At 38.2% G+C, this 9,832-nt stretch overlaps 1 protein-coding gene across 1 annotated transcript; it reads left to right on the top strand.

The window, feature by feature from the left end:
• Positions 1–490: 490 nt before the first annotated feature.
• Positions 491–1,257, top strand: LOC110685264. The gene is made up of 2 exons (XM_021861762.1): positions 491–803; positions 899–1,257. The coding sequence occupies exons 1-2, from the start codon at positions 491–493 to the stop codon at positions 1,255–1,257; spliced, it is 672 nt and encodes a 223-aa protein (XP_021717454.1).
• The last annotated feature ends 8,575 nt before the right edge of the window (positions 1,258–9,832 follow it).

The raw sequence follows: 9,832 nt of genomic DNA, 5'->3' as shown, positions 1-9,832 counted from the left end.
AATCCTAAAAAATGCGTATTTAGAGTAACTTATGGGTTTTTTTGTGAGTCAACACAGAACTAAGGTAGACTCTGACAAGGTAAAGGCTATACAAGAGCTTACCCCACCAAGAACAAAAAAGGAGATTCGGGGATTTATTGTTAGAATCCAATATATTAGTAGGTTCATATCTCAATTGACAACCCGGTGTGAACCTATATTTAAGCTACTTAAGTGAAATGTTCCTATAAAATAAAATGATGAATGTCAAGCTTCTTTCGATTCAATGAAAGAATACCTCTCCAATCCTCCGGTTTTAATGTCGTCGAACGTGGGGCAACCCTTAATATTATATCTTACTACCACAGAAACGGCCATGGGAGCTTTTTTAGCACAATACCAATAGGGTACCAGGAAGGAAATAGCTATCTACTACCTCAGCAATAAGTTCCTTGAATATGAAACTAGATACACTTCATTAGAAAGATCTTACATTGCCCTTATTTACGTAATGAAGAAGCTTCGACATTATCTACAAGCACATACTACTTATCTAGTTTTGAGGTTTGATCCAATCAAGTACATCTTTGAGAAACCGATCTTAAGTGAAAGAATAACAAGGTGGCATGAAATATTGTCAAAATTTGACATTAAGTGTGTGAACCAAAATTCTGTCAAAGGGAGGGCTATATCTGAAGCATTACCTGATGGACCAATATCAGGTGATGAATTTGATGGTGATTTTCTAGATAAAAATATCATCTGTCTTAGTACGTCACAATGGAAAATGCACTTTGACGAAGCCTCCAACAGAAGGAGCAATGGTACAGGAGTATTTTAATTGATCCCAATGGAGTACATATTCCATTCTCTATGAAACTTAGTTTCCCAACGACGAATAACACGATTGAATATGAAGCTTGCATCTACGGAATTAAAGCTGCTTTAGGAGCTGGTGCAAAACATCTCATGGTATACGATGATTCTTATCTCAAAATTTCCCAGACAATTAAAGTTTGGAAAGTTCGGGACGAAAGGTTGCAAATGTACACAGAGTATCTTCAGCAATTTATCCCATACTTTGAAGAAATAGAGTTCAAGCATCTCCCCCGTGAGCAAAACAGCTTCACCGATGCTTTGGCAAACCTTGCGGTGAATTTGACTTGGGATGATGATATAAAGGTAAAGTCGGTAATGATTGTAGAAAAAGAAATTCTGGTGGTTAATTTTGAACCAACAATTGCTCTGTTAACCAAGGAAGATAATGAGGATGCTTAGTATACTGATATTAAGAAGTATTTAATCGATGGAGAGTATCATGAGGGAAGCCACAAGAAAGATCGGTTGGTTATTCGAAGTCTAGCTTCTCATTTCACGACATTAAAAGGTTTGCTATATCATAAAAGTTTTGATGGAAGCTTGCAATTATGCATTGATTGGGAACTGACACAAAGGATCATGGAAGAAGTACATGGGGGAGAATATGGACCTCATATGAATTGAAGGATTCTTACTCAAAAGATTCTTCGAGAATGGTATTATTGGACCACCTTGGAAAGTGATTGTATCCAATTCGTACGAACATGCAAAAAATGTCAGATATTTGCAAATCTTAATTACATGCTGCCTGTTAGTTTGAATAATTTTACTTCACCATGGCCCTTTTCCAGTTGAGGCATAGATATTATGAGGCAAATACATCCCAAAGCTTCGAACGAGCATCAATATATTTTGGCGTACATGTTGACTATTTTTTGAAATAGGTGGTAGCGTCATTATATTCAAATCTAGGGGTGAAATAAGTCTCAAAATTCGTGATTAATAACATCATATGTCGGTATGGGGTACCTTTTGAAATTATCTCCGACAATGGTTCGCTATTCGAAGGACATCTTAAAAAGACCCTTGAAAAGTACAAAATCAGGCATCACCAATCATCGATGTATCGTCCTCAAACCAACGGAGCTATTGAAGCAGCTAACAAAACCATCAAGACGATAATCGCCAAGATGACAGATAAGGCTAGATAATGGCCCGATAAACTTCCATATGTACTTTGGGGGTATAGAATATCCATTTGAACACTAACTAGGACTACTCCGTCTTCTTTGATATGGAATGGACCCACTTCTTCCAGTCGAGACAGAGATTTAATCACTCTGCGTAATGAATGAAAGTGAGATATCTGAATAACAATGTTTTACAGAACGATATGATGAACTTTTCCTAGCAAGTGAACGAAGGTTACAAGCCCTTCATAATATTAAACTCTATCAAAGACACATTGTGCAGGCTTTTATTAAATAGGTCAGGGAAAGGAATATTCATGGAGACTTGGTAATTAAAAAAAATCGAGAACCAATTCACGATCCAAGTGGAAAATTTAAGCCAAACTGGTCAGGTCCATTTCTAGTTAAACACCTTACCCTAGCAGGAGTTGTAAAATTAATGGATCTTGATGGAAATGAGTTCGTTCAGTCACCAACCTTGATCAATTAAAAAAGTATTATGCTTGATTTTCATCAATACAATGCTATATTTATGAGATTCGCAGAAAAAAAAAACAAAAACAAAAACAAAAAAAAAAAAACCCATGAAAATCCTACTGGTTTTGGATTGGCATATGTGTATCATGTTAGAGTTTAGATTTCATTCATATTTGAATTGCATGCCTAAGAGTCATATAGAAAAATTCATTTTATTAAAAGATCATGATCTAGTCGATATCTAACAAAATATGAATACACCAAACAAATGGACATTTTTATTTCATTCAAACATAACACAAACTCCCTCGCTTTTTGGCGAGATTACAATTACATTTTTCTCTTTTTTTGAACCATAAAAACAACGACCACATACACCACACTTAAGAGAAACTTTTATCCCTAAAAAACCAATGCCTTCAGATATTGTCTTTTCTTTTGGAAAAAAAAAACATACACACAAGGGAAATACGAGTACAAAACTGAAATATAATAGGAAAAAACCCTTGTAAGGATTTGTTTAAGCATCATCCTTGAGGTCCTCCAACAACCATGTTGTGTAAAACACGGATGGAACATCATCTTCAAGAACTGCAAGTGTTGGGAACATTTGTGCAAATTGTCGTACACACAATGATGCTATAAGAGCTTGCACACTACCAATAACATAGGTAGTGCATGGTAACGCTGGAAGCTCATAGAGTTCAAGGAGTCGTTGAAGTTGGCCTGCTTGCCTCAAACATCTCCAAGGAAGGTAGAAAGTGACACGACACAATCCTGGAAGTTGAACCCCTCTACACCTACTAGAGCTAATTGTTATAGAACTTATATTAAGAAATGAAGTAATCCATTCCACATCTGCTTCAGAAAAAAGATTTGTCCATGCACCCTTGTTGCAACGTTGACGGAATATAAGAAAAAAAAACCTCTCTCTCGAATATGTCAATGAAAGGAATGGTGTCCTTCCAACAAGTGTATTATTCCGATAGAGGTTCAGAATTATTAGAAGGCTAATCCTTCAGTAAGGTGAAGGGATCGAATGCGTAGGTGGAGGCCGCATCCAATCAGTAATATTAATGTGTAATTAATATTACAGCTTAATCTTGACTAAACCCTTCGGGTCACACCCAATCGAGTAACCGATCCGAGATGACGAATTAATCCAAGGATTAAATGAGTCGTTAGAGTATTACGAACAAAGACATCAGATATCGAGTTTAGAGCGTCGAGACCAAGCGTCACAAGTCGCGACGAATTTAGAATTCGACGAGACGTGGAATCAAGAAAGCGACAAGTTCTAGCCAAGCCGTAGCCTCGCATTGGCCTAGCCATGCGAGTGCTAGGCTAGGCAAGGTCACCATCCGATGCGTGCCTAGCATCGCCTAGCACACGCACATCGCATGGCACTAGCATCGTAAGATGCGTGCCATGCGTGCATGCGCTATGGTTGTGCATGCGTGGGCTAGCGTGGTTGCTAGCATAGAAGCACCAGCCATCGCATCATGCTGGGCATGGCTAAGCACAGCCCGCAAGCGTTGCAAGGCCAGCAGCACACAAGTGCTTGCTGGGCCTCGCTACCGCAAGCAGGCAGCACATAGCACACACACCGCAGCTCGCTATGCGTGCTTGTGCTATGGGCTATGCGTGCTAGGCAATGGCATGCACCAAGCACCCCTAGTCCTCGCCTATCTTACAACATCACGCACCAAGCAGTAGCGTAGTAGGCATGCTAGGTTGTGCGTGTGTGTGCTAGCAAGCCACACCGAGCAGCAGCGTGCTAGGCATGCTAGGTTGTCCGTGTGTTCTAGCGAGCAGCACCAAGCACCACGCCACTCGCACAGGAGCACGCACCTGGAAGCAGCCCATGCGTATGCTAGCTAGCTGTGTGTACTGGCTGGCTGTGCATGTGCATGGGCAGGATAGCCAACAGCTCAGCCTTTGTGCTAGGCACCAGCTGGCAGCCTTGGCAGCCAAGGCAGGCTGGTAGCTAGCCAAAGTGGCGAGGTGGTCCGGTTTTGTGTGGGGACCAAGGGTTGGTGCTTGGCTTAGGGAGCAAGGTTATTTGATCCCCCCCTTTGGTGATCCTCACCTACTCTATCCCTCCATGTGACACTTGGAGCTTGTTGACTGCCTTGCATTTTATTTTGTTTTTGATTAAAATAAAATAGAGGAAACTGCAAATCTCCCACATTGATGGGAGAATGGAGATCAAGTCTCCATTCTTTATAAATACCCAAGTTTTGGGTTTGGGAAAAATCACTTGAGTTGAACTCAATGAGGCATCTCCCTATAGGTGAGAAAACATTTAAGTTCATAATACTCTAGTCTTTTCATGGTCTAGCCCCGACTAACCTTCGAGGGAGAGGCCGTTCGAGTCGGGTCTCGAGGTTGGACTCCGTCGGAGGCTCTCGCGCTTGCGGAGCTAAGGCTTTTAAGTCCGAGCTCTATAGGAGCGAAGCACGCGTCAAGGGTAAGAATGTCTTTTCGCTCTCTCTCTCTCTCTCTTATGTTGTTAATTATGTGATTGCATGTTTAGTTGCTTTAATTAGTAAGCGGGTCTTGGGCGGGTTTCTCTTCCGCGTAGCGTTGGACACTACGAAACCCAACAGCGGTATCGGAGTCGCGCTCATTTTAATTATTGTAACGAATAATTAATTGAGGTGATTTAAAATGGATTCTGGTTTTGCTTTCTAATTAGATTAGAAGCTCGTTTTAATTAGTTTTGATCACGTATTTTACTCATTTTGGCCTCCGAACCCAGATTTCGACTTTAAAATAGTGTTTTTTCGGTGGAATCGATGTTCTAAATTGTTTTTGACTCTCTTTGAAGACTGTCCATAAGCCAAAATCCACCTAAAAACATGATTTTCGAAGGGTTTTTCGTTTTTGAAGAAAAAATTTAAAATCTTAAACCTTGATTAATTATAGCATGTTAAATGCTGATTAAATGTTGGTTGCATCACTAATCTACTGCAATTATAAACCTTGTTAAGCATGTTATGAAGTCATAATTAGTGCTTAATTTGTTGAGTTCATTTTTCACATAAACTTGAAATTTTCACATTTTTGCAAATAAATTGCTTCAAGTGTGAATGTTTATGGTGAATTTGTAATTTTAAAGTCCCTAATATGTTAAAGATCCGATCTTTAATTGTTTGTTTGGTTGGAACTTTGATTGCTAAATTCCATGTTGAACTAATTCTTGGATTTAATCATTTGAGTTGATTAAAGTCCTAAAAGTTCAAAACTTGTTATTGAAATTTAATTAACTTGTTCAAAACACACAAGTTACTGTTGGAAGGGGTTTAATTTTCCAACCCCTTTAATTTTGTCAAACCTCATTATTAATTTATATTTGGTAAAATTAATTATGAGTATAGCCCTTCAACTTTGTAGCATCAAGATAGACCTAAATTAATTTAAAGAATGGTTCTTGAATAATTTATGCTTGTGCACTATTAAAATTGAATTTAATTAAGTTGGACTTGTTTTATTTTCATTTTGGTCTAAATTGGTTCTAAAATAAATTTAGAATTAATTTTTTTATCACACATAAATCGGGAATTAAAATCCCGAGGCAAGTGCACGCAAATCTAGGCAAAATCGCCTAAGCCACGCCCTTAGGCTAGCAGGACTACTCAAGCGGCTCACATGTGGCTGCCAAGGTGCGTGATAGGCTACCTTACCTCGTAGATGCGCTAGTGTGTGCAAGTGTGGTGCATGGTGCTACGATGTGTGTGTGTGCAAGGTTGTGCTTGGTGCAATGGTTGTGCGAGGATGACATGTGTGCTGTGTGAAGGTGCCTGCATGCTGCTGGGTAGCAAGGCAGCAAGCCCCAACAAGCCCAGCACACGCTGCCAACACCAGCATGCACGCAAGCATGTGTAGCTTGCTGCGGTGCGTGTGGTGCCGGCAAGCATGGCGGTTTCTTAGCTAGGCAGGCAGACCAACACGCTCAGCCACGGCACCTAGAGGCTGCAAGGCAGCCATGGTGCACAGCCCAACACCCTAGGCAAGCAGCCACGGCCTTAGTACCTAGCAAGCCTACCCTCGTGGCTTTGATGCTAGGCACTTAGGGCATGTTGTGGGCTATTGTTTTGCGTAATAGGGGTCGTTTTAATTATTTTAACGAGGCTAGGCCTCGGTTCTTCCGACTCTTGCAAAAATATTTTTAAAAAAATTTGGGTTAACCGACTTAGTTAATTGGATTAATTAAGTTGGATGCGAAATTTAGTGCGAGCTTCGTTAATTGCTTGAACTAATTGCGTTTTAATCACATAAAATATTTAACAACTTTGACTAGTTTTAATTAGGCGTGTTAATTGGATTAACAACCTAAGTTAGTTACTAGTTTGCGCGTGTTGTGCATTGTTACTTGTTTATCATTGAAAATGCATGGGCCATTCACATATAGTGAATGGATGAATGGAATCTATATTGTTTCACAGGTTTTGTGAAAATGGAAACTAATGGGGCCCGAATAGGATAGTAAATTCAGGCTGCGATCCGTTATGAATTTTTGTAAATCTAAATACGGTCTGCATACCGTTGCGTATTTTTTGTATCTTAATATTTAGATTATTCCTAGTCGTAGTAGCTAGTAGTTGTTTAGTTGGAGGAGATGTCTCAAAGACGACATTTCTAAGATGATAAGCCAAAGAAGTTGCACCGGAGACCCTTGAAGATTTGAAGATTTAAAGGGGTCATGCTAGTTGTCAAATGCATCTTATACTTATGAATTATATATATTGTGTTTGTATATGATTGAATTGTATGATAGATGCATGTTTAGGATTTCAAATGTTGCGATGATTAATTAAGTTCACTTAAATCAACCAACATAGAAACCCTAGGTCCCTATAATATTGAACCAAATTTGTCATTCCAAGAACGACACTTACCGAACTAATGTGAGTGGTGATGGGCTACGCCAAAGCGAGGCATCACTGCTTCCCTAGGAACGTAAGGTATACTAGGTATGCAAGTCGTCTTGGTTAAGCTCCACGATATGAGTATGGAGTCCTTAGATGTCAAGGCAATGGAGATAAAATGTCAAGGAAGCATTAGATGTGACGTTTTATCGAACCAAGAGTAGCTTAGGGCTATTAGCAATTGAATTGCTTACCTTAAAATATTAAGTGTTAAGACAAGCCAAAGAATGCTTTATCACTTTCTGATTTTTGGGATCTTGGAATCGTTTTATTCTCGCCTAGAAGGAACAAATTTTAAAGCGTGGATAAGAGGCGTAATAAGATTGAAAGTTTGCATGTATGCTTTGAATTTCAAACTTATTATGTTATGAACTTGATAAATGGTTATACTTTTCACTTATATTTGTGGAATTCTAAATCAAATTATATTGTTTTCAATGATTGGTAAAGGAAATCTTTTGAGAATGGTTCTCAAATAATGGAAAGTCATTTCTAAAATATAACCTCTCATAATTGACTATTATGACTTAAGTCCGAAAGGACAGTTGGATATCATGTATTCAAAATATTAGGTAGCTTTGATAAACATGAAATATTGATTTGAAAAACTCAAATTGTCAATAGTTGACAACCAACATATCTTTTCGCTTCATACACTAATGAGTAGGACTCATTGATGTAGTAATTCAAGTACGAATTATAAGAAAAGATAGAACTTTGTTTCACGGCGCATTAGATGACCAAAAAAGTGTAAGAGTCAGGGTACTTTAAGAATAATTCTTAAAGTTATGAGATGATGTATGATAAGAAATATAGGAAACAAGGAACAAAGGAAAGGAATAAGAATCCTTTTCTAACCATAAGTTCATGTTATTATGGTCAACTTAGCATATCGTTATCTTCATAAGTATTGGACATTGCTTGAGTGTTCCACTTTGAAAGTGACCTCAAACCATTGAAGACAAGATAAGTTATTGACTTACAAGCTTAGAATGAAGCAAGTAGTGCTACATTAGTTGTAAGGTCATTTGTTTTGTTTAAAGTCCTTTTGAGCCAAGGTTGGAACGAATAATGGTTACTGTCTTCCATAATTAGCAAACGATCCGTTTACACACGGAAAGACTCATATTCAAAGTAAAAGAGCAATAGTTACGGGTTTTATTTGAATAGCATGGTTTTCTAAACCACAAGTCAAGAATGGTAGATTATAAACAAACATTCCCTAACATAAAAACTCACAAGGTTCAAGTCATGGACATGATTTGCGTTCCAAACATCTTTAGCAATGTCACATCAACAAGAACGTACTCAAGGCTCTATTAGATAGACTCTTGATAGTAGATCAATTCAGAATCGTTCTAAGACAAGCAAGTCTTACTTGTTGAAATCGACAAAGAAAGGAACTGTTGTGCTTGGCATAGACAATTGACTCCAAAAGCTAAAGAGGATTCCATTACTTCAACATCTCACAAGAATTTGAAAGAATGTGGCTACTTTCATCAAATGTGAACAAAGTAGACCTTGAGTAGCTCAAATGTTCAGTGAAGTATAAAATCGACTTGGCAAGATATCAAAATGTCTAGATTAGATCAAGCAATGTTTGCTTGAGCCAAGAGTGATCATATCAAAGTTACGAAATTGAAATTTCATAATGATTTCCACAAAGAATATAATATGTCTTGACGGAGACCTCGATGCCATTTGGAAATGACTCGAATAATGATGGATCACATCCTTTCTTATAAAGTTCTTAAAGATTTGCACAAAATGACTAGTGTTACACTAAACAGAAAAATTGTCGAAGCTATGAAAGGACACCATATTCAGTTATGGATAGAAATAGTTTCTAGTGTCTTTTCAAGTATATGTCTAGGGCTCTTAGCTCAGTGGGAGTTCATTAACTCAGTGGGAGCTAAGTAGATCAATAAGGTCCAAGGTAGCTCGAGAAGGAGCTAACTGTTTATTTCATAACGAACTTTTACTGAAAGACAGTATACATGTCTCTTTGTGAGACTACGGGCATTACTTCCACAACCTAATTAAGAACATAGTATTTGTTGCTCTAAGTGGCGTCTTTCTGGAAAGTAACACATTTCCAAAACGACAAGCAGGAGGAAAATGAACTCGATGACCATCAAGATTAGCAACAAACTTAGACTCAGAATCTCCGAAGATTTTAGAAGGGCTTCATGAGAATGGTTGATCAAGAATACTCAAAGGACTTTACAAGTGCCTTAAATGAGAATTCAATACTCACAAAACCTTAGAAATGGTGGAGTAAGATCAATATAATCAAAGGGCTTTAAAAGCACCTTGAATCTTAGTGTTTGATGCAATTACCCCGTATAGGTATAAAATTCACCAAAGGCTTGGATTGAATTAATTTACAAGCACACTATTTACCATTAGGTGGTAATGGAATAGTGTCCTGTAAAT

Source organism: Chenopodium quinoa, unplaced genomic scaffold, assembly GCF_001683475.1.
Source record: "Chenopodium quinoa cultivar QQ74 unplaced genomic scaffold, ASM168347v1, whole genome shotgun sequence".
Classification (NCBI taxonomy): Eukaryota; Viridiplantae; Streptophyta; class Magnoliopsida; order Caryophyllales; family Amaranthaceae; genus Chenopodium; species Chenopodium quinoa.
Note: the sequence above shows the minus strand (reverse complement) of the source record. Positions and strands in the feature narration are given on the sequence as shown.